Source organism: Zingiber officinale, chromosome 4B (genome assembly GCF_018446385.1).
Source record: "Zingiber officinale cultivar Zhangliang chromosome 4B, Zo_v1.1, whole genome shotgun sequence".
Taxonomy (NCBI): Eukaryota; Viridiplantae; Streptophyta; class Magnoliopsida; order Zingiberales; family Zingiberaceae; genus Zingiber; species Zingiber officinale.
In genome coordinates, this window is record NC_055993.1 from 111119434 (window position 1) to 111144404 (window position 24971).

Consider the following 24971-nt stretch of genomic DNA (forward strand, 5'->3'; position numbering starts at 1 on the left):
TTTGATCAGTATCAAGCGGCGACCTCATCATCCCCACCTAAGTTTAATTCAAGGGATGAAGAGATACAATCAGATGAGGAAGAGTTGACAAGCCATACAATTGCAGTACTTGTGGAAGAAGAAAGAGGTCCTGAATTGATTGTCAAAAGAATACATTCACTTGCACAACTTCCTGTTAGGCGAACACCAGGAGCTGCGGGGTATGATATTTCTATCACTCATGCTTAAGATATACCTGCTCTTGGTAGGTCTTTATTACAAACAGGTATCTGCATTCAAATTCCACAAAACACATATGCAAGAATAGCTCCCAGATCTAGTACAGCAATGAGGGGCATTATTATTATGGGAGGAGTTATTGACTCAGATTATCGAGGAGAAGTTAAGGTGATGGCCTTCAACACAACTAATGATGATATATTTCTTAATAAACAAGAGTGTATTGCACAACTAATTATTGAGCAGATTACTACACCTATGGTGAGAGAAGTAGAGCTGTTAGGCTCAACAGAAAGAGGGGTATCTGGTTTTGGATCCACAACTAGGAATATTGCATCTGGTCTTGTATTCGGTTTCGGATCCACAACAAGAAATCAGGCGCCTTAAGAACATCAGGTTTGCTCCAGTAACAAAGCTAATCCTTTTTGCCAAGGTTGTCATTACTGTTGCAGTGATGAAGAAGATGCGGCCAAATATGATGAATACGTCGCAACCTATCCTGAAAATACAGCACAAAAAGGAAAAGAGGTTGAGCAAGTAGTTAAACGGGTTTCAGGCTATCAACCGCTATCTGAAGAACAACTGTTAGCACTACAAAAGCAAGCTAGACAGTATGCAATTGAGCAACATCGATTTTATGAGGAAGAAGCCTACCTCAATTTAATAGATGCACCACCATCAATGGAGAGGAGTTTTGCTATTACACGAAAACAATTACGAACATCAAGGGATTATAGACGTGAATTACAAGCAGAACTTGATTCACTACCGTCCTCATCACAACAGTCCTCAAATTCACGACAATTTTTATGCATGTTCACTGAGGTACAGACTGATACAGATGATAATGATTATCTTGATTACCTGCAATATTTAGCTTTGCAGGACATGCCTTCACCAGATAAATTTAATCTTTCATCTACTAAGGAATTCACTAATCCCTTCGCGGAAGGTGGTGGAGAAGAAGTAATAGCTGCACTATCTCGTTTGGTTTCTTTCATTTCAGGTCCATGGACCCTGTCAAAGGAAGACGAGTTAATTATTCAGCAATGGGAGGAAGCAATTCAGCAGCTTCAGGCCAAGCCCAGGATCAAGGCAGCTTCATATCTGGAGAACCTTATCACTTTCTGGCTCAATACAAAGAAGTCTCCTGTAGCCGTGGCCCATGGGTATGCACTACCCATGAAGAAGATGCCAGAAGACATCTTGCCGACATTGAAAAGACCGTTGCAGACCAGCTCATCCACAATATCCTCGAGCTAAAGCTTATCCATGATATCAAAAAAGCAGATTTCAGCATCCGAGGCGAGCACTCAAAAGAACTTTACTTTAAAGATGCCTTACCCAGCGTTACAGCTGTAAAGACATCTTTATTCAATACTTTTCTGCAACTACAGAGCACCATCCAGCACATGGTGGACACACCACCATGAGACAACAGAGCGTGGTGAGCCCAGAAAATCCAAAGAAGATTTTACTTTAATAATTAAAGCAGATTCGAATTCACATGGACTGAGCCTCGGGGAGCCGTCCAAATGAAAGAGAATCTAGCCTTAGCTGTAAAGCTTGTAGGATGTGTTGTAAAGCTTGTAAAGGAATAAGAAAGAAGAACAGATAAGGATACTCGTGAGTGATGATGAGGCCCACATGTGCACTCAGCTCATCTCTATCCTTCTCCTTCTCTTTCCTATATAACCCTCTAGTGAGCTCATTGCAGAACACACACCGAGTTCCGGTACAAGTTCTACTCTGAGAAGTTTTAAGTTTGTAAGTCTTTAGCTATTTAAAGCTTTCCAATTTCCTTTTCTTGTAATTTAGTCCTGTACTTTCTCTTGCGGAAACGCTTCTTTTCAAAATAACTTAGATAATGTACCAAAGAGAAAGTACAGGACTAACTTACAAGAAAAGGAAGTTGGAAAGCTTTAAATAGCTAAAGACTTACAAACTTAAGACTTCTCAGAGTAGAACTTGTACCGGAATTCGGTGTGTGTTCTGCAATGAGCTCACTAGAGGGTTATATAGGAAAGAGAAGGAGAAGGATAGAGATGAGCTGAGTGCACATGTGGGCCTCATCATCACTCACGAGTATCCTTATCTGTTCTTCTTTCTTATCCCTTTACAAGCTTTACAACACATCCTACAAGCTTTACAGCTAAGGCTAGATTCTCTTTCATTTGGACGGCTCCCCGAGGCTCAGTCCATGTGAATTCGAATCTGCTTTAATTATTAAAGTAAAATCTTCTTTGGATTTTCTGGGCTCACCACGCTCTGTTGTCTCATGGTGGTGTGTCCACCATGTGCTGGATGGTGCTCTGTAGTTGCAGAAAAGTATGATGTCTTCTGGCATCTTCTTCATGGGTAGTGCATACCCATGGGCCGCGGCTACAGGAGACTTCTTTGTATTGAGCCAGAAAGTGATAAGGTTCTCCAGATATGAAGCTGCCTTGATGCTGGGCTTGGCCTGAAGCTGCTGAATTGCTTCCTCCCATTGCTGAATAATTAACTCGTCTTCGTTTGACAGGGTCCATGGACCTGAAATGAAAGAAACCAAACGAGATAGTGTGTCAGCTAAGGTGTTGTCTTTACCTTCTATGTGCTGGAAGGTAATAGGAATGCCCAATCCAGTAATAAAGTCCGTGAATGCTATCCATCGGACTCGCGAAGGCTTGTTTTGTGCGGTTTTATTAAAGAAGCTTATGATTGCTTGGCAGTCGGTACGAATGAGAAGCTCCTCTTTGTCAAGATAATATATCTTGAAACTATTCATGCAATTCATAATAGCATGAATCTCCGCATCATTGGTAGATTTTAATGGGGAAAACTTGCCACTTGCATAGGCGCTTATTAATTCTGCTGCTTTTGGATCATACTTTTGAGGCTTCTATTTTAAAACCCCTCCCTATCCTTCCATACAACCATCTGATTCAATAATGACATAGCAATTTGTAGGAGGTATTGCTAAGTTCGGGAGGTCTTTAATCATAGTTTTTATCTTGTCAACAAGAGCCCAATCTTGAGAATTCATACGCTTCTCCCCATTTGGTGATGTTTTGGAATATAGAGGACCAAGAATTTTTCCCAGATTAGGGATATAAGAGCGAGTATAATTTAAGATCCCAAGCCAAGATCTTAATCCTTTGGTAGTTTGCAACTCTTCTTTGCTGAAATTGGCTACCTTTGAAATAATATGTGACTGGAGTTTAATTTTTGAATTTCCAATAGTAGCTCCCAGAAATTCTATATTAGAGCTGCCAATTTTCATCTTTGTTGGGCTTAATATTAGCCCTTTCTTCTTGCATATTTTTAGAAGAATCTTCAGATGTTCCCGATGCTCTTCAGTTTCTGAATAGACAAGAATATCATCAATATAAACAGCTATAAAATCCTCAGTTCCTTTAAAACAATTGTCCATTTTTCGCTGAAATACTGCTGGAGCATTTTTGAGTCCAAAGGGCATTACGAGCCATTCAAAAAGCCCGTCAGGAACCCAGAAGGCCGTCCATGGTATCGAATCAGGATCCATGGCTACTTGGTGGAACCCATTTTTGAGGTCGAATTTAGAAAAGATCTTACTTCTTCCAACTCTATGTATGATAGTATTAATACCTGGAAGACTGTACTGATCCTTGTGAGTATTATCATTCAATCTTTTATAATTGAAAACCATCCTTTCTTTTCCTTTTGATTCCTTTCCCGTTCTTGGGTCCACAGTAGTACCTGAGTAAACAATGATTGCAGTAGTTCTATGACGACTATTACGGGGTCTTATTACCTTCGAATCTAGCAGGGACTTAATGTGCTTTCTGAAAGAATCTTGCATTTGGGGAGTAACATGCTTGAGAGGTCGATCTTCAATAATTAAATCTGGATTTTTGATTTCCAGTTTGCAAGTGGATTTTTGATTTCCAGTTTGCAAGTTACCATATTAGACTCCTAATACTTCATTGGATTATCTCCAATATAGCCTGTATAAGTTAATTCAGTAATCAAATCTTGGAGGTATTGCCCAGGTTGCCATAAACATACCTGTTCCTGAATCTGATTGTATTCCTTTTCTTCCAGCTCCAATTCTTCAATAATGGGGGCTGCAGGAACAATCTGTTGAGTATGTATGGTTGTAACATTTTTATAGAATGTTACCTCGTTTCCTTCAATACGAACTCCTCCATGCATAGCTCTGATGAAATTGCAACCTAAGATCATTGTGATATTCCCTCCCAATGTTAATGGAAAAGCGTAAGTATAGGGTATTCTGAACTGATGTTCCCCTATCTTCATATTTCCGTATTTCAACTTCTTATTGGCCGTTGTCTTGGAGTTTATACCACTGAAATTAACAACAAAGGTATTATCTTCAATAGCCAGAGGAGGTATGGATACCTGATCGATGCAACAAGTAGTGGCTCCAGTATCCAGGATGACATTTACTTTGAAGCTATCAACTCCTGGAATAAAAAGCTCAACAACCAGGTTGAAGAGGCCATTAGTTTTTGGTCTTGGTTGTTCCGCCTTTTCAATAGAAAATACCTTTTCCCTTCCTGAGTCAATTAGAACATGTACTTCTTCTTCATAAACCTCTTCATCTTCCTCAGGATTTTCAGGGTTGATGGTTTCTTTGCCTTTCTCCAATCTTCTTAGTAAATCTCTGTTTTCTAATTCCAAACGGTCAATCTTGAAATGAAGTTCTTCATTTTCAGTGCATACTTCAAGTGTATTAGCACTGTTGATTCTTACCAGCTCTTTTTTCTCAGCAGCAAATTCCTTTTTGACTGTTTCCATCTGAATTTCTGCTAACAGTTTGATACTGGCAATTTCTTGCTTTAATCTTTCAATCTCAGCTGCTGACCATGCTATATAATTTTGCTGTTCTTGCATCAATGTTGTTGGAGAAAAAGGAATCGGGACTGACCTTTCTATTGGTATGCTCATGTCAAAATAGTTTCTTGTGCACATGCCACATGAAGTTATATAGCAAGTACTACAGTGCATTCGGTGCTTCTGCATTGTTTCCCTTTTGCAGCACGTACATCTCTGGTACGAGGCAGTTATTTCTCCATTAATCTCCCATATATGATTACAGTCATGCTGAGCTTTTGGTATCTTTACCATAGGTTGCCACCCTTCTGTCTTTCCTATCATATAAGAATTTGTTTGTTCTATAAAAACAAATAGGAATTCTTGATTAAGAACCGTGTTCACCTGGTGGTCTTCCCCTTCAGATATACTGAATATTGCATCAAAGATTTCATCTCCTTCTTGTACAGATAGTATCTCATAATCATCGGGAATTTCTAATCCTTCAAATAAAGCCACTCTCTTTGTATTTTTGAATTCTTTAGGGCAATCTCGTGCAAAATGACCTTCTTCTCCGCAGAGGAAACATTTGCACTTCTTGTTTCGCAGTAGATGCTTCTTTTTCTCTACCCTTGCATGCGTCTGATGTGGTTTGCCCTTGTAAGTGGTGGACTTCCTGAGTCCATATTTCTTCTTTGGGTCCTTGTAATATCCAGGAATAGGCATTTGATTGCAGAAGGATAAATCTTTCAAAGATCTACTAAAGACCGTCTTCTTGCATTCTTCCTCCAGATATTTATAAGTAAATATAACTCTAGGATGGACGCCCATAGTATTACCTTGATATTTTTCCTCAAATGCCGCTTTAATACGGCGACCCAATTCGCCAGGAAGTTTAAGCCAGAATTTTTCAGATAACTCTGATCCAGTAAATAATCTTCCTGTCTTTGAAGCAAGATGCATATAATCAGTCAGAAATGGAATAATGTCTTTTACCTGTTGACAGCTTAATCTTTCCAGATCTCTATATGCTCTATCCTGCATGTCAGTTGATCCCTGGAATGGATCTTCAAGTAAAAATACTCTTCTTATTTGGGAAATAATATTCTGCGTACCATTTCTCCCGTCGCTAGAATTGATTAACTCCTGATACTCATTTGGATAAGCCATTCGCCATTGTATCCAAGTTAATCTTTCTGTTTCTCCCAGTAAATTTTCAATATAGTCGGCTTTGTCCTGTGTATCTGTAAAATTTTGCAAGGCCACTACATTTTTAGTAACTGCTTCCCATCTTAAGAAGACATCTTCTATTCTGTGTAATTGTGGTGGGAGTGTCAGAATTGCCCCTGTTTGTTGATGGGCTGTAGGTAAATTCCACCATTCATTCTGATCATTATGCTTGAACTTTGTCTTCATTGTAGGTGGAGCTGCCATACTTACTGGTTTATCTTTAGGAGCTCGATTTGGCGATATCCAACAGGATTCATAGTTGTATCAGCAGGCGGTTTGTATACAGATTCTGCTTGAGAATAAATTTGTTCTTGCAGTTGTTGCAACTGTGGGTAATCAGAAACCCAATCTGTAGATTTTGTAATAACACTATTACTAGTGCCTGCAGCTATTACTTCTTCTCCACCACCTTCCGCGAAGGGATTAGTGAATTCCTCAGTAGATGAAAGATTAAATTTATCTGGTGAAGGCATGTCCTGCAAAGCTAAATATTGCAGGTAATCAAGATAATCATTATCATCTGTATCAGTCTGTACCTCAGTGAACATGCATAAAAATTGTCCTGAATTTGAGGACTGTTGTGATGAGGATGGTAGTGAATCAAGTTCTGCTTGTAATTCACGTCTATAATCCCTTGATGTTCGTAATTGTTTTTGTGTAATAGCAAAACTCCTCTCCATTGATGGTGGTGCATCTATTAAATTGAGGTAGGCTTCTTCCTCATAAAATCGATGTTGCTCAATTGCATACTGTCTAGCTTGCTTTTGTAGTGCTAACAGTTGTTCTTCAGGTAAGTAGTGGAAAAAGGAGCTCCCAAGCTTGTAGAATGCGTACCTCCGGCGAAGTCTACGGTTCTTTATATAGGGCGATGAAAAAGCTCCTACACGCCTATCGAGGCGCGTGCGTATCCGCAGCCCATGCCTCGGTGTGTGCCTGTCAGAAAACTTACCTGACGCCATACTGCATCAGTCCCATCCCGCCTTCGATGGGACAACAAGACACCCCGTTGTCAGACTAGGAGTATGGCTTAGTCATGTGACTTGACGGCTATCAGGAGATGTTCCTGTTCTCCTTTACCGCCGGCCGGGACGTACGTCCGGCCGGCCGGATGGAGAACATCGTCCGGACGGCACACTCCTCACATCTCGCCTGTCGCTTGTGCTGAGATGCCGGGGAGACTTCCAGGCGAGTGACTTTCTCTCGGCTCTGAGACATTGTTTCATTGAGCGTCGGAACCCCAACCCGGTCAGAGCGCCTTTTACTACCGAATGTCCATTGGTCGGCCGATCGGCCTTATCCATTTCTTCCAAGTCTGGTCGGCTCACCCTTCTCCGGCGGGCTACTTGGCCATTTGACCTCCACGTGGCGTTGACCCCTCGTTAGGGGGTCTTGGGCTCTTACCACCGGATCATATGCGATGCCTTTTATTTGCGTAAGCTATTTGCTACAGTTCGCTACTTTTTTCTCCTAGACCGAGCACTAACTTGAGCATTAGGACCAACGCCAGTTACCTGTCCTGGTAATGACACTTTGTTTTGCAGGTCAGCGCAAAGTTTTCATTGAATCGACAGCAGAGCCATGTCCCAGTTCACTTGCTTCACTAATTTCAGACAGGATAAATCTACATCCAACTTAATAGGAAACATGCTAATGCTCTTTTTAATGAGAACGGTGGCTTTTAAAATTCAAGAATTTGATTCAAATAATAGATTGAAGGGGAGCTTTGGTACAACGGTAAAGTTGTTGCTTTGTGATCAAAAGGTCACGGGTTCGAATCCTGAAAACAACCTCTTGCAAAAAGCAGGATAAGACTGCGTACAATGGATCCTTCCTCGGGACTCCGCATAATGGGAGCTTCGTTCATCGGGCTGCCGTTTTTGATTCAAATAATAGATTAAATATAAATATTTCGGCCTATAAGATGAAAGGAAATCACATATACTATTTGTACTTTTTTTTTTTTTTTTTTTCCAGTAACTAGTTTGTTGTTTTTTGGTATTATTTCCTTTCCTAATTTTACATAATTTTTTACATTTGCAATATTGCAGTTTTGTTCTCAGCATTTCTCCTATCTTTATTTTTTCTCCCGCATTTGTTCTTACAGTAACTGAACCTTTTGACATGCTAATATTTGTTTCCATCTGGATTTTTGGACTTTGGGACAAAGGTCCAACATTTACTACCATCAAATTCATCTTAGCCTTTATAATAATGTGCAATAATGCAACAGCTGTAAATATGATATGATCAACTAAGTTACTATCCCCATTTTGATTGTTTTGGAAGGATAGCAACCCATTTGGAATAAGAACATGCCACCTCCATGTGGCTTTCATTAGAGACACAGAGACCAAGTGTGATGATGCATTGAAAGGGATTGTTGGAGTGGTTGGTTCATTGGGGAAGTAGCTTTGGTAGCATTGGCTCACTGGGGAAGGGTGGGGGTCGGTGGAGTTTTGACATTGTGGGCTTCAATGCACTGAATGATGCTAGATACAATCTTTTTGAACCTCCTTAGGTGTCAGTTGCACTCGTTTTTGGTTGGACAAGTCATACTTGTGAATTTTGATCCCTCAATGACCTTGAGTGCGCTAGAAAGTGTTAACCAACAATGTAAAGGTCGACATTGTTGGGAATGTCTTCTCATCTATGAATGTAGACTTTCATTTGATAGTTGTGTTGGCTCTTTAACCACTTATGGTTAACATTAATGAATGTGATGGTCTTGAAGTGTGACTTGCAAGTCAATTGCCTCCATAATGGGCCAATTCTAATTGGAGTGATATGCCTAAGATGACAATATTGACATTAATACAATCCACGCGAGGCACCTAAGGATCACTGGCAATATCCAAGGGACCCCATGAAAGTAATATCTCTCTTATAAGCAGTTGGGTGAATAAGGTAAATATCTTGGTTGACAATCAATGCTTTCATTTTAATCCTCTATGGACATTCTATTAGAGGAACCAATTATTAACTTCCTTGGCTCTTCAATGCTTTTCATTTTAATCCTCTACAACAATTACAACTAAGCCTTTATCCCACTCAATGGATTCAACATTTTATTAGAGGAACCATATTTCAATAGCATACTTTTGTCATACTATTGTACAACCTAGGGACATTGTGAGAGGAAAAAAGAATTAGTATTTTGCCCGAAGACTATAATTAATGTTTTAAAGGATGCTTACCATTTGCCATTGCATCAAGTGGAAATTGTGACTGTAAGATGGCTTGATATAGATACTTCATATCTTAATGGGTGGATGGACATTTATAGTTTCTCATGTTGTTGGGGCTTTGAAGGTCTCAGCAATGTAATCCAACATGACAGAAATTCACCTAACTATTGTTGATATAATACTTTAGAGCATCCACATCAATTTCTCTAAACACAAAATTTATCGTAAATTTTACATTTTACTAAAAAAAACTTTTGCATCAGCTTACCCTTTCCATTATCTAAATTTAGATTTCATGAATAGTACTTCTCTAAATTTAGGAAATGAAATCCATTCCCTAAATATTAAAATATCATTTAATTTTGGGAGAGAGAAATAATAAAGGAATGGATTAAGTAATAAAAAGTAGATATTACATATTTAGAGAAAAAAATAATTAAAAAAAGTGGAAGAGGGAGAAGAAAACAATAAAAAAATAAAGATAATGGAAATTTTAGGGTAGTTGATGTAGTATGTACTAAAAAAATGATTGTCTAAATTTAATAAAGTGGGTGGTTTATCCAAATTTTAGAGATACTATAGAGAAACTATGGATGCTCTTGGAGGGTTCCCTATCCTATCTACTATGACAATTGTGGTGGATCTTGGGAGATGACAGTGGAGTGGAGTGGCTCCAAGGTGCACATGTAGCTTCATCAATGTCGCTTCAAAAAAGTCTTTTGAATTAAAAATAGAATGCTTAATCAATCTAATTGTACATAGTTGGTTAGAGGCCTTATCGTGCAATATTTAGTAGATTGAGGTTATAATGAAGCCTCAGTAGTGGGAGGGAGCATTACCGAAGATGTTGAAATCTCTTGTACATGCCTTTGTCCAACAAACAAAAAGAGGGTGCTTTGCATCATCCTTCAAATGATCATTCGTGTAGTGAGGATAGATGTTGAGAACTCTGTAAGGGTCTATCCATTAGCCAACAAGTTATTCCTTCATAATCAAGGGATCGAAAGCATATACAGACGATATGCAGTTGATCAATTCCATAATGCATATGTAGTATAAATTGTATACAAGGGGACATGTGGTCAATATTACAATATTAAAAACATTTATATTCATAGTGTTTATTACTTTCAAAATAACAGTTTAACATTTACAAGGGTCAATGATGTAATTAGAGAAATTTTGTTTAACATTTATAAGTTACAATCTACTCCATAGAGAAATTTTAGGGTTTAAGTCAAGTTGGCTCAATTTAAATTAATTCAAGTGATAAGATTTTTTTTTATCTGTATGAGTAGATTGCAAATGTCATGGAGCAGTTTCCATGTGCCCCCCCTTAAGATTTAAGTGGCTTATGTTGTTTAAATGGGGGCCTTTTAAAACCCATTACCAAAATGGATAAATATTACTTGATTTGGCCAAAATAACTCTATACTGTACCCTTTTACGCTTAGATAATTACTTGTTTCAATAGATTCCCCTCATTGTACATGTTGTCAACAAGTGAGATGGGTACGAGTATGAAAAATGAGTTTGAGTAGTCAGACTGGTCCAAAAAAGGAAGAGCAAGTAATAGAGGACAAAAGTGGAAATAGAAGTGGAGGAAAATTACCTACTACTGGGCTTTGTTAATGAATCACATTGTTTGGGGAGGATACTCGGTTCGACACATTCCCCTCTTGTATTTGTTTTGATATGAGATAGAGTACGATTATGAAAATGAGTTTGAGTGGCTGGACTTGCCTTAAAAATTCAAAAAAAAACGTACAATGCAGGAAGAACAAGAGGTAATTACCTACTCCTATTCGGCTTTGTTGGCAGATCACATTGTCTAAGGAGGGAGGAGAGTTCAACTAGCATTGCGGTGCCATGGAGGGAGAGGAATAGAGGGATGTGGGGTTGTTCGCAATGACATTAGGACAAGAAGAGGAAGACATGTTGGTTGTGATTTTTTTTTTTGTAGGGTTGAGAGAGAGAGAGAGAGAGAGAGGGTGCTGGATGGGTGCCTTAATGGGGCTTACAGGCGGTTGACTCATGATTTGTCAACTTGTGAGGGTACAATGACAGCATTAGTGGGTCATATTAAATTATGCTAGGGGAGGGTGGATTGGTTCAGTCATATAATTTTAGGAATTGAGGTTATATCAAGGGTTATTGTTAATGTTATGGTGGAATGGTGAGCTATGTTAAGGTTATTTAACAATATTAAGGTTATCTAGCATTTAGGTTCTAGCATTTGCTAAATTTTAATGTAATATATAGATTTGTTGTATTCCTACCATCCATATTCTAGTTGGAACCTGTTGGGGATTCAATTAAAGTCCCACATGAGAAATATTTGGAAAAGATCATGGGTTTAAAAGGATGTAAGATATCTCTATTGTCATAATATCTTTTGGGTAGAGCCCAAGAAAAAAGCCATGAGAATTTACGCCCAAAGTGGATTATATCATGTCATTGTAGAGGTATATGGTTGTCAGAATCATGGTCTAGACCAGATGTTATGTGGGATGACCTTGAACGAAGTTGAGGTGGACTCGGAGTAGGTCAGGATGACCGGATGCTTACAGGGAGGCCCTAAGTAAGTGAGGAGTGATCAGATGCGGGTGCTCGCGGGGAAGGTTCGGAGCAGGTCAGGGTGACCGGATTTTCGCGGGAAGGCCCGGAGCAGGTCAGGTGACCAGATGCGGATGCTTGCGGGGAGGTTCGGAGCATGTCAGAGTAACCGGATACTCGCAGGGAGGTCCGAAGCAAGTCAAGAGTGATTGGATGCACGCGGGGAGGCCCGAACCATGAGAGTAATTGTGGTTCTTTATTTGAGGGGAGGATTGTTGGAAATTCAATCAAAGCCCTATAGATTTGGAAAAGATCATGGATTTAAAAGGATGTAAGATATCTCTATTAGTATGAGGCCTTTTGGGTAGAGCCCAAGTGCAAAGTCATGTGAGTTTAGGCCCAAAGTGGATAATATCATATCGTTGTAGAGATATGTGAATATTCTTTGGGCATAACAAATGGTATCAGAGCCATGACCCAGACCAGATGCCATGTGGGATGATCTTGAACGAAATTGAGGGTGGGCTTGGAGCAGGTCAGGACCATCGCATTGGCTTTCATCAATATAAGCCACCCATCATTAACGCCCTTTTTGAAAGCAGTTGTGCCCCTACTTTGACAAATTCCCATGTACGACACTCAATCCATATCCATGTTGCATACGGACCTCAACATAATTGGCAAGAAAGGTTAAATGTCTTAAAGAATATAGGATTCTTATTTATATTCTTTTCCTTTTTGAACCATCAGCTTATTTGAGTTTTGGTTCAAAATTTAGCAACTCTATGCAGATGTTTATTGGTGATGGAGCAAAACTTGTCCGAGATGCTTTCCAGCTAGCAAAAGAGAAAGCTCCATGTATCATTTTTATTGATGAGATAGATGCTATAGGAACCAAACGTTTCGACAGGTATGGTACCTTTATTCTTTTCCGTTTTAGACTGCACTTATTGGGTTTAATGTTCACCAAAATATTTATTATTCATATAGCATGCTAATTTGAACAGAATGTAGAACATTTTTATACCATGCATTTCTTTGAGTATGTGGTACGAAACCTATGAAGTAATTCATATAAACTTGCATGAATTAATTTAGAGAATGGCAAACTGACCAGCATAGGGGCACGATATTGTCACAATATAACTTTCTCTGATGCACCTAAAGAGGTTCCCTTGGTAACAAGTTCATATAAGTCAGATTTAGCAGCATAGGCAGCTTGCTGATTCCTCTTCTAATTTCTCTACTATGATATTTTTTTTGTGGCGAATGGTTTATGGTTGGAAATCTCAAGTTGTACGTGGTGATTTGGTCTTTGACTCATTGAGTCAAATGATACTGATTTGGTATTGTGCGAACGTTCCCATGTATGGTTCAGGTGGCCAATTGAAGGTGGGAGGAAATAGATGAAAACGAAAAAGATAAACAACTATATACTTAATTTCAATGTTTGCTTTCTATCTAGCATGCTACGATTATGACATTGCCTTCTACTAAGAAAAATTACAAAAATAAATAACAACATTATCTCAATTTTAGCATGTCAAGAAGTGTTGAAAGTTTGACATGAAATGATACTTGTCAACATGATTGATACGACATTGGAGATATAGTCTCGGTGCCTAGTAGTATCGAGTTTTGGTAAGTTATTAGAATGATAGTTTTGACCGGTTTGCCTACCCATGGTATAAGATTTCAAATCATACATCCAAGGATATTTCGCATACTATAAAGGAATTGTGCAAGTATGAACATTTCCCCTAGCTAAAAGTGTGAGACGAGTCAAAAACCTAGAAAAGACTTGAGGTGATTTGGGATCTGGTTTCTTTGAGCATAGGGAGTTGAAATTTAATTTTATTTGTAGAAGTGAACTTTCTTGACTTGGGATGGTTTATTTTACATGGGTGCTCAATTATTTATACTATGGTTGTCAAAATCAAATATTGGTACTGATATTGGACAATTTTGCAAACATAAATATCAGTTGAGTTGTAGTGTTGGAATTGTTAACAATTGCAGTACTCTAGCAGTATGTTTCTTATTAATTGGTATACTGCCAAGTATCTTTCACTCCCACAATCACAGCAAAACCCTCCTCACTCAACACAAATGAAAAACAGGTTTCCCCGGAAATTCATACCCAACAAAGAAGTTGCTTTGTCTTCTCCTAAAGTCAGAATCTCCTTGTTAGTTTGTCTACTCTCCTAGATGGATCTCTTCTTCCCCTTGTCATTGCTTTCCCACATGCAATCTATCAGCACTGGGTAATAGTTCACTGGTTATGTAATTGTTTTATTTTATTGTATTGTAGCAATAGTTCATCAGATTATTTTTACATGAGACTGAAACATTATCTTTTTTAATACTTGTAGTGAAGTAAGTGGAGACAGGGAGGTTCAAAGAACTATGCTGGAATTATTAAATCAGCTTGATGGCTTTAGCAGTGATGAACGTATAAAGGTCATTGTTATTATTCAACTTAGCTTACAGCAAATTCAAATTTACTATACTGAGTGCATGTAACTTGATAATCTGATAGTTTTAATTAGTTATCTTTAATCTCTTAACACATTCAGCATTCAACTCCATTCTTTGTTTTATTCTATTGGTTTTCTACTCCTTTCTTATACACATGATTATGCTTATCATAAGAAAAACACTCACATATATATGTAGCAGTGCATGCTTTTGTTTGACCTGTGTCATTTGTCATTTGTTCCTGCATAAACTAGCCATAGAACGAGGGTCCTTGTATGTGGATGTGAAAAAAGTCAAAAGATGGATGAAGAGTGAGGGGTAAAAATAAATTATTCTATTTGCTGGATAGAAGGATGGCAAATTTGATTAATCATTCCTTTCCTGTGTACTTTGGATGATATTAAGAGGATGGATATTCTTTTCTATAAAAGACTAAATATCCTTGATAACTTTTGTTTTTTCCCTATTGTCTTCCTATGAAGTCCAAAACTTAGAGCAAGTATTGCAATTCTCACCATGCCCAAAAAGGACAAATCAATTTGAATCCTTTATGCTGCCTTCAGATCTTTAAGTGCATTGAAAGAATTCAAATTCTAGTCAAGAGTTTTAGATCTTGATTGCTAATTAGGCTGAACATAATTCTTCAAAAAACAGTATTGCATGCTGAATTAGGAAAGCATAACTAGTATAGCCTTTATTAAAGAAGGCTGCTGAAAAAACAATAAAGTTGATAGAATTAAAAAAGTGTTCTGCAGTCATGGCTAATGACAAAGTGGACAGAAGCAATGCCATAAACAACCTGAATCTTATGACAGAAATGACTTAATCAACTTTAACATAAATGATCTGAAATTGATTGTTCACAGAAAGAATTTCATAACTTAAATAGAATATAAGCAAAAACCTCATACATAATATTGGTCTGATAACAAAATTCATAGAAGTTTGATAAGACAAATACTTTTTTATAGATATCTGATAAAGATCTCACAATCACCACTTGCTGCAATAACATTCTGTTAATGACTATCAATGTGCGAGAACTATTGCATTCACTACTTGCTGTGATAATATTCTGTTAACAACAGTCAATCTGTAAACTTCAGGAGCTCCAAAAAAACATCTTTTATCTTTGCATTATGATAGGAACTGTTGCAGTCACTGCTTGACTGTGATAACATTCTGTTAATTACAGTGAATTGCTAACCTTCTAGAGCTCCAAAAAACATCTTTATCAATTATTATGAAGACGACAATGAAATCTAAGAAAACTACTAGTCTTAGCTTGAAATATTTTGTTTGTGTGTTTGCACCTCGCTACTGGGTACTGACAATTTTCCATGTTGCCTTCATCTCCCTGAAACTTCTCGTATGATTCTTAATTCTTCACTCTTCTCTCTTCACTCTGGCATGTGAGATTAATTGGGAGATGATTTTATTTTCATATTGTTGAGTTAGCTAATTAAGAGATACAACATTGCATGTTTTTGCTTCCTTAAATTTGGGAAAAGAAACAATGAGATTCCCAATTTTTTACTTGTGGCTCTCCCTAATTGTGTGAACTTGTCTGTTTAATAGGTGATAGCTGCAACTAATCGTGCTGACATTCTTGATCCTGCTCTTATGCGTTCTGGACGTCTGGATCGTAAAATAGAGTTTCCCCATCCAACTGAAGAGGCAAGAGCTAGAATATTGCAGGTAACATGAAATACCTATATATCAACAAAAAAAAAATCCTTATAAAAAGTAATCATCAGTACGGCTCCAGTCTGCGCAAGGCCCCCACTAGATTCAGTTTTACAATCTTATTCTTGCACAGCATAGCAAAAAAAGAGGGGGGAAAAAAATCATGCTGCTTAATCTAGGTTATCTCATCTGTTTATCCCCTGCTGACTATGTGTGTGAAATTTAGATCCATTCGAGGAAAATGAATGTGCACCCTGATGTCAACTTTGAAGAGCTGGCAAGATCAACCGATGATTTTAATGGAGCACAACTTAAAGCGGTTTGTGTTGAAGCTGGCATGCTCGCCTTGCGTCGTGATGCAACTGAGGTTCTCTTCTGTGCTTTCCTTATATTGCCCATAATTTTCACTGTTAACAACTTAATGCTGCATTTTAATTCTTGTCCTAGTATAAACTTTTAGAGCACTGAACTATAGTCCATATGCTGGTTTAAAAAAGATGCCTCCGAAAGTTGACCCCCTACTTTAGTGCTCTTCAAGCTTGAATTGTTTCTGTTTGGCTCAAAAAGTTCCTGAATGTTATCAAAATTTTGGCTTTGATGAGATTAAATTTCTATAAAATTTTAGGGGTCAAATTTTAACATTCAGGATCCAAATTGATGTGGGTTTTATAATTTTAATAATTGAAACTTCACGTCCCATATTTAGGAACTCTTCTGCTGTTCTTTGACTCTCTGTTTACCTGACCTGGATGGTTCTTATTAAGAGAATTTTGCTGTGTAGTCGACTGAGGAAATACTGTACCTGCGTTTATGATCTAGTTGGCACTGCATACATCTAGATTGCCTTGAACTGGGCCATCAGGCAATCACAAAGTGGTGGAATAGTCACTTTCTTATTTGGCACAATATATGGTCGATGAACAAAGCTATGATAGTCAACTAATGCTAATTTTGGTTCAGGTGACGCATGAAGATTTCAATGAAGGGATAATTCAAGTTCAAGCAAAGAAGAAATCCAGCTTAAATTATTACGCTTAGTGCCTGGCCTTCAAGGCTCCGTGGAATCATGACTCGGTGGAATTGGGGATTACGAGACATTAATTATCAGTACTTTCTCTTCTGTTCAGTGTGCAGCAGCAAAGCGTACCTAATATCGTAGCAATCTTCTTTAGTTTTTTAGAACTTACAAAGCAAAAAAGAAAAAAAAAAAGCATTCATTTAATAATAAGACATGGTGTGTTATGCTATAAATGATACCTCGGTTTGTTGAATTGAACTGGCTTGAGGTCCAATTCCCCTAAGCGGCCGAATAAGTTGAAACAAACTTTTGACTTGCATACTTGCAACATGGAACGTGATTGTCACATGTGCTGTTAAGCTGCATCCACCATTGTCCGATCTTATCTAGAAAGGTAAGGAACCGACGGACATAAGATGCCAAATTATTTTAATATCCCAAGTGCCACCAATCTCCAAATTATTTCAAGAAAACCTCAATTACCCATGTCCCAACTGGTTCGTCGGTTTATCCACACTTGGTTTACAGTAACAATAAGCCAATTCTCTTTGTTTTTGCGCTGTTCGAGTTGAGAAAAAAAAAGTGCGATACAAGGGTCCCTTACGGAGGCCCCTACATCTATCTATCTATTCGGTGTTGGCTCTTTCTGCGTTAATATTCATCATGATCGGTTGTCATCCCTCGTTAAGACAAACGCTCGAGTGCCACATTCCTTCGACGTTATTGCTTAAAGTTATATATATCGAAGTATATTCTTCTCTACTTTGCATCTTATTGTTCAAGTTTCCCTCTGAAAAGTATATCCTTCTCTAAACCAACTCCGTTGGACACGGGTCACACGGCACTATCTCCGCTCCATTCCCAAAAGTACTTGTAGGTCTTCGTTGATGGTCGAGGTTCTCATCGCCGCTCCCAATGCCGCGTAGGCTGCCGCTGCCGCTGCCTCTATGATCGTCTTTCCTCCTTCCCGCCTACTACGGACCATGTTCACCCGGAGGGTCTCGCGAGAGTGGAGGCCAGCGGCGTCGACGCCCGTCTTCCTCAACGTCTACGACCTCTCCCCCATCAACGGCTACGCCTACTGGCTCGGCCTTGGCGCGTATCACTCCGGCGTCCAAGGTGGGATCGAACCGTCGCCCCCGTCTTCTCCTCTGTTTCTTTATCTCCGACTGATCGTCAGCGTGATTGGGGTGTTTGTTGGTTTGTTTTGGCGTAGTGCACGGGGTGGAGTACGCCTATGGGGCACACGAGCACGCCGCGACAGGGATCTTTGAGGGGGAGCCGCGCCGTTGCCCGGGGTTCGTTTTCCGGAAGGCGATCCTCATCGGGCGCACCGATATGGGGCCGCGCGAGGTGCGGGCGCTCGTGGAGGACATGGCAGCGGAATACTCCGGCAGCGCCTACAACCTAATCTCCAAGAATTGCAACCACTTCTGTGACGACGCCTGTTTCCGCCTCACCGGCAAATCCATCCCCAAGTGGGTCAACCGTCTAGCCAAAATAGGTTCTCGACGTCGTCCCGTTTCCCTTTCCCCTCAACCCAGCGATTTTCTTTATTTTTTTTTTGATCTCCCCGTTCGTTGTCAATGGAATGATTTTTCCGCACTAGGGTTCCTATGCAAGTGCGTGCTTCCCACCAGAGTGGCGGAGGTGCGGAGGCGCGGGGCGTACGATGAGCATGGCGTCCTGCAAGCCGACAAGTGGCGACCGAGGAGCAACTCCGCCAGATTCCCTCCGGCGATCACCGCGACGCCCCGCAGCAACATATCGCAGCCTACGGTCACCATCTCCTCCCTATCGGAGGGGCGAAGGAAGCTCAGGCGCTCCGCCTCGCTGTCCTCCGCCGTAGGTGAAAGTTCGTCGTTAGCCGCGTAAACGCCGGCGGCGGCGATTTTTTCATCTTCGTCCTCGGGTCAACCCTTCTTGGGCCACCAGAGTAAAGTTTTCGCGATCCTTTCCCTCTTCTTCTTTCGATTGGAAAATGAAAAATTACTTTTTGTTTTTTTTTCCCCTTCACATAGAGGAACTGGCGCCATGAAATGCTACTACTGCCCGTCAAAGTGTAAACACTATGGTACGGTTGTTGAACGCTCGTTGTCTCCACCGGTTGGACTGAGTTCAAAATCGAATGGATTTAATCGAAATATGACAAATGGAAATATTTCTGGACTAATTGTACTTTTAAATAAAAATCGAAGAACAAAAGTAAGCAGACTTACCACCACAATGTCTCGTGTTTTAGCAATTTTATAGTAAATAACACTCGACGCCATCCTCTTTTATTTTTTAACCTAATTGAATAAAAATCCATCAAAAAGGCCTCATGTTTTAATCTTTTTATCAAAAAAAATATCCCATATTTTTTAAAAATATTTTTATTTTTAATGTTATTATAGTAATTATAAAATCATAATGATTATATAATTATAATAATTACGATAACTATCTATGATTTCGTAGTGATTACTATCTTTAGTAGCTATGATCCTATAACAATATAATATTTGTTGAGAGATTATTGATGTAGTTGTCCCTAGGTTAAGATTGACCAATCTGATTAAGTTCTAGTGGGTTTAAGTTTTGATATTTAGACAATATGTTTAAACAATATATGCGAAGAGATTAAGTAGGTCAAGAAGGACCGATATTTGATTTGGGAAGTCATAACTTGAGGGTTAGGCAAAGGTAAAGTCCAAGTGAGTCAAGGAGGATCCAACGTTGGCAAAGGAAAATCCAAGTGAGTTAAGGAGGACGGCATGTTGGCAAGAGGTAAAGTCCTAATTTGAGGGTTAGGTAAAGGTAAAGTCCAAGTGAGTCAAGGAGGACTGCACACTGACAAAGGAAAATCCTAACTGTAGTTAGGCAAAGGAAAGTTCAAGTGGGTTAAGGAGGACCGCACGTTGGCAAGAGGAAAGTTCTAATTGCGGTTAGACAAGAGAAAAATCTAAGTGAGTCAAGGAGGATTGCACTTGGTGATCAAATGTCCAACGGAAAGTTTGACAAAGTCCAAGTGGGTCAAAGGTTGATCAAACACTTGGTGGGGAAGTCCCAATAGATCACAATTGACAAGAGGTTGGGCAAGGGAATTCTAGACTTGGATTAAGCAAGTTAGGATTGAAAAAATCGATTAGGTAATTGATTGACTCATCGATTAGTCGATCGATTGGGAGTGCTTTCGCATAGAGGTATGGGTAATCAATTGGGTAAGCGATTAGCCCAAAGTTCAATCGATTGAGAGCCTAAATCGTAAGCATAAAGAGGTGTTGAATCGATTGACCAATCAATTCAATACTCTCCAATCGATTAGACAATCAATTAGGAGGTATTTTTTTCTTGAAGAATAGTAAGCTGCTAGATCAATTGGGTAATCGATCCAGAGCATCCTCAATCGATTGATGGGAGTTTTTGCGATGCATAGTGGGCTTTGTAATCGATCAGGTAATTGATTAAAAGCTCTTAATCTATTAGGTAATCGATTGAGAGAAGAAGAAATAGAGCCGTTGCGAGGTTTGGACGACTGGATGTGCTCGGATCTGACATGACAATCAATTGGGGGTAAGGCCATTCACGAGATATAAAGGCGTTTGAAGATTCAAATCGACAACTCTTCTTCTCCACTCTTCCAAGGTGAAGTGTTGCTTCACTTCCAAGTTTACAAGAGACATCTACAAGCAACAAGAGATCAAGTAAGTAAGATTTTATTTGTATTGTGTATTTACTTATATTGTATTCTTGTTGTGAGATTGTACGAGACTTCTCCGCCTCTGGATTGTTCCGAGAAGGAGTAGATTTCATATTGGATGAGATCGTGAGGAGAGTAGACCCTTGGATTAGTTGCCTCAAGGAGGTGGATACCAAGTAAGATTAAGGATGTTAGTATTGTTTTAAGTTTTCGTTGTAAATCATCATCAACGAAGTAATTGGAGTGAATCACCACCCTCTAGCTCCTAAAGTGTCCTAATAAGTGGTATCAGAGCGATGTCGTTCTTCATTGGACTAATCACCGAGAGAGCAATGAACTAGAGAAAAAAAAAAGAAATTGAAGCTTGAAGCCCTAAGTTTAACAAGTTGAAAACTTATTTTCAAAGGAGCTCAAGTTCTAAAATGGAGTGCCAAGAAGTATTCGGATATGATATACGAGTACCTTTATCATTTGGAATTGGAAGCTTCGACCTTCGGAAATCAAGGGTTTAAAATTTCTTTATAATCGAGATAGAACAACGGTTTGCTTTAGTAGAGGAATTTCAAGTTCCGATGAAAAGCAAAGGGAGGCTTCTCAAGAAAAACAAATTGACCGAGGAGTAATTAAGAAAATCCGAGGAAAATGATTAGGCAATCAAAATTTTTGTTAATTTATTGCCTAACAATATTTTATGCAAAATAGGAGATCACAAGAGTGCAAACGAATTATGGAGCAATTTGGCCAAGCTCTATGAATTTCCACTCTCAACGGAATGTAATAGAAAGACAACGAGAGAAACTCTTTGTTTCAAATACAAGAGGATTCAGAGGTTGAGAGATGCTCAACATCCGAGGAAGGACTTAAAGAAGCATCCACCTCAAAGATTGATCGGGAGATATCATTGACATCGGAATAACAAGAAGCCTCATCATACAAGGTCAATGAGAAATAAGATGGTGCCACCTCCATAAGTTAACAAGCATAAATTGTGAAGGTATATCAATTTCAAGTTGTAAAAAAAACATATTATATGTTTTGAGTGTAGGGGGAAAAAGTACTATAAAAAAAAAAAGTGTCCCAAATTGGTGAAGAAGAAGGCTCAAATGACTCTCAAGATGAAGGAAAAGTCAAAGGAGATTGGCCTCGTGATTCAAAAAGACAAGGCGCACATTGTGTGTTTTTTTTCTTGCAATCAAAAGAGGATATTATTGGAGTCAATGTTCAAAGGGGAGAAATCCAACCAAGAAGAAAGAAGAAAACTCAAGCCAGGAGGAGCTTCCAAGGGCAAGATTAAGGTACCACTAATTAATGGCATTTATTTAAATTATGTTAAAAAGCATGCTAGAAATAATTTCTATCATTTTACTGTTATTTATCATGAAAATAGAAAGCATGAAAAGCCTAGGTAAAATTATAAATTATTTCATACTAAGACTATCATACCTAAGAATAAGAGGATAGAAAATAGATTAGGCAAGACATCTACGGAAATTAGATATGTGCCTAAAAATAATAATATTCAAGGTAATAAGGAAAAATCTAAATTTAGGGATTTAAGGATAGAAAATCAAGTCTTGAGGTCAATACTGTTGGTTCAGGAAGCATCCGACGATCGAACATGTGTTTTGATTATGTCAAAGGGTCCAAAGTTAAGTTGTTTTGTTATCTAATGTGTTTGAATGAGTTTGTAGGAAAGTCCTAAGTGTACTTAGGCAAAAGTCCTAGCTACGGTTAGGCAGGTGGAAAACCCTAGGGGATGGTAACCCTAGGTGAGGAAAAGTCCTAGATGCTGTTAAGCAGGTGGAAAATCCTAGGAGGATGTAACCCTAGGTCCTAGGGGGTGGTAACCCTAGGCAGGAAATCTTGGAGGGTCGAGGGCTTCAGGCAAAAGTCCTAGAGTTAAGGACTCTAGGTGGAAAGTCCTGGTGTCGTGAACCAGGTGAAAGACTGGGCGGGTCGTGGAGCAGACGTCCAGCGGAAAGTCCTGGAGCCTCGGGCGCTGAGCAAAAGTCCAGTTAGTCTGGAGGATCAACTAGCAACAGGTAAACTCTCCTGAGTGGAGTAGGTGAGGACGTGTTCCCCGGTAAGGGAACAGTAGACATCGATTCGACCTAGGATTTTTGGTTGAAAATATGAAGTCAGAACCAGACAGTCCGATGACTGTCAAATTCTTATACTTAACTTATTTTATTGTGCTAAACTCTGTCTTGCAGGATGTGTTTTATGTTTTGGACTAACCCATCTTGCAGGAGGTGAAAAAGAAGCAAAAGCCTTGGATGAACAGTCTTGAGGTGCCCTCCATGGAGCTTGGAAGCGCCTCAGGTCACTGGTTGATGACCTCCACGCAGCAGGGCAGAGGGTGCCCTCATAGAGCTTGAGGGCGCCTTGGATGCTGAGTAGAGGGTGCCCTCATGGAGCTTGAGGGCACCCTAGACGCAGGTGGAGGCGTCCTCCATGCAGTTGGAGGCGTCCTCCATACAGTTGGAGGCGTCCTAAGGCGGATAAGCTGCGAAGTGATCAGAACTCATCCACGCTGCGGATTCGGTGCGGATGAGGGCACCCTCCATGGTGTTGGAGGCGCCCTCAATGGACTTTATAAGGCATCTTCGAGGAGCAGCAAAGGATAACAACGAAATCGCAATCTATCTTCTCCATGCTGCTCAAAAGACGATCCAGAAAAGCTATAGCATGACCCCGACAACCAGGAGCTTCAAACTTATTATTTTCTATTGTCGGTATACACTTTATTACTGCTTTAATTGTACTTCAAACTGTAATATTCACGTGCTTATAGTGATTGCCCAAAGTAAACGTTCAACGAGCGTGAGCCTTGGAGTAGGAGTCGTCCCAGGCTCCGAACCAAGTAAATCTTGGAGTTAGTGTGTTTGTTTGTTTATTATTTCCGCTGCATTTTACTTTGAATTTTTCGAAGCGAAAGTGAAAGCCACGAGCGCTATTCCCCCCCCCCCCCCCCTCTAGCACTTTTCGATCCAACAAATACTTGATAAATTAGAGAAGACCATTAAGAAAATGATAAATGAAGTCTTAAGGCCTAAGAAGCAAACCCTAAGTTTAGGAAAGCTAGAGCCATCCAAGGGCAAGAAGGGTTTGGGATACAAACCTAAGTCTAAGGAAAAGGTGACCTCATACCATAGAGTTCCATATAGCTATGAAACCAATCCTAGATCTAGGAGTCAAGCCAAGGTTTTAAGGGAAGCTATCCCTAAAGTTGACCTTAAGGAGACTAGTGTGACCAAGATTTCTAAGAAGCCTAGAAAGGTCATTAAGAAGGTATCAAGGGAAGTTATCCTTAATGAATACCTAAAACACCCAAGGAGCACCAATAGGTTTTGAGTTCCTAAGAGTGTGTTTTCTACACCCTAGATGAGTTTAGAGTGTGTCAATTCAAATTGGAAGGATAATTAACTAAACCATAATAACCTTGGTACTCTAGGACATTTTTAAAATATTGTTACACCTTAAAAATGAAAAGTTGATTTTTACTCTTAAAAGAGTAAAATGTGCCATCATTTGAAGATTGAGTTTAATTAAATTGGCACAATTATGATAAAAGTCAAAGAAATGTCAAATTGAAATTTTAGCATCTTTTAGAGAAATAAGGGCAAACTTAGGCTTATTTTTAAATTTAGCAATTAGTTAGTAATACTTAGATAGAAAATCTAGATATTTTTTTAATGTTAAAATTACCATGATTGATTGTCCTATCATATGCAATGACATTATTGCTTTTGCATTCATATGTTTATGAAAAATGTCATATGTTATGTCATACATGCATCATTTGGATATGATAGATTTATTTTTGAAAATATGCATTTTGATGTGTGTCATAATCATTTACATGCATTGTTTTAATTTCTTAAAATTAAGAGTAATGACATTAGTTGACATCCTATGTTTGATGATCAAAATTTAAATGCTTAGTTAAATATGCATGCTCCCTTAATTTTAGAAAAAAAACGTATTTTACATTTAACGAGACTATAGGTTTGACTTGTATGTATATTGAGACACATTAGATTTAAGTAAGATGTTAGAAAGATGAACACAACTCAAGATGTTAATTAGTGCATCCTTTTGAGTTTTAATTTCATCAAAACAA

General features: G+C 39.0%; 2 protein-coding genes across 4 annotated transcripts in view; both read left to right on the forward strand.

The window, feature by feature from the left end:
* LOC121976054 (26S proteasome regulatory subunit 6A homolog) overlaps positions 1-17487 on the forward strand; it is a 40366-nt gene extending 22879 nt beyond the window's left edge. Inside the window, exons 6-10 of the mRNA XM_042528041.1 lie at positions 12776-12894; positions 14357-14444; positions 16041-16160; positions 16375-16515; positions 17109-17487. Coding sequence (XP_042383975.1) covers positions 12776-12894; positions 14357-14444; positions 16041-16160; positions 16375-16515; positions 17109-17186 — 546 coding nt within the window. The 3' untranslated portion in view covers positions 17187-17487. The remainder of the gene's footprint in view (positions 1-12775; positions 12895-14356; positions 14445-16040; positions 16161-16374; positions 16516-17108) is intronic.
* A 400-nt stretch (positions 17488-17887) lies between these two features.
* LOC121976056 (deSI-like protein At4g17486) lies at positions 17888-19269 on the forward strand. 3 transcript variants are annotated; one of them, XR_006110503.1, is made up of 4 exons: positions 17914-18285; positions 18383-18670; positions 18776-19102; positions 19188-19269. XR_006110503.1 is itself a non-coding variant. In XM_042528043.1 (3 exons), exons 1-3 carry the CDS (start codon positions 18114-18116, stop codon positions 19039-19041), a joined length of 726 nt encoding a protein of 241 aa, XP_042383977.1. In that variant the 5' UTR covers positions 17970-18113; the 3' UTR covers positions 19042-19269. The 3 variants fall into 3 exon arrangements, 1 of the variants encoding a protein (XP_042383977.1); XR_006110502.1 differs by having other exon boundaries at positions 17888-18285; positions 18383-19102; XM_042528043.1 differs by having other exon boundaries at positions 17970-18285; positions 18776-19269.
* Positions 19270-24971: the final 5702 nt, after the last annotated feature.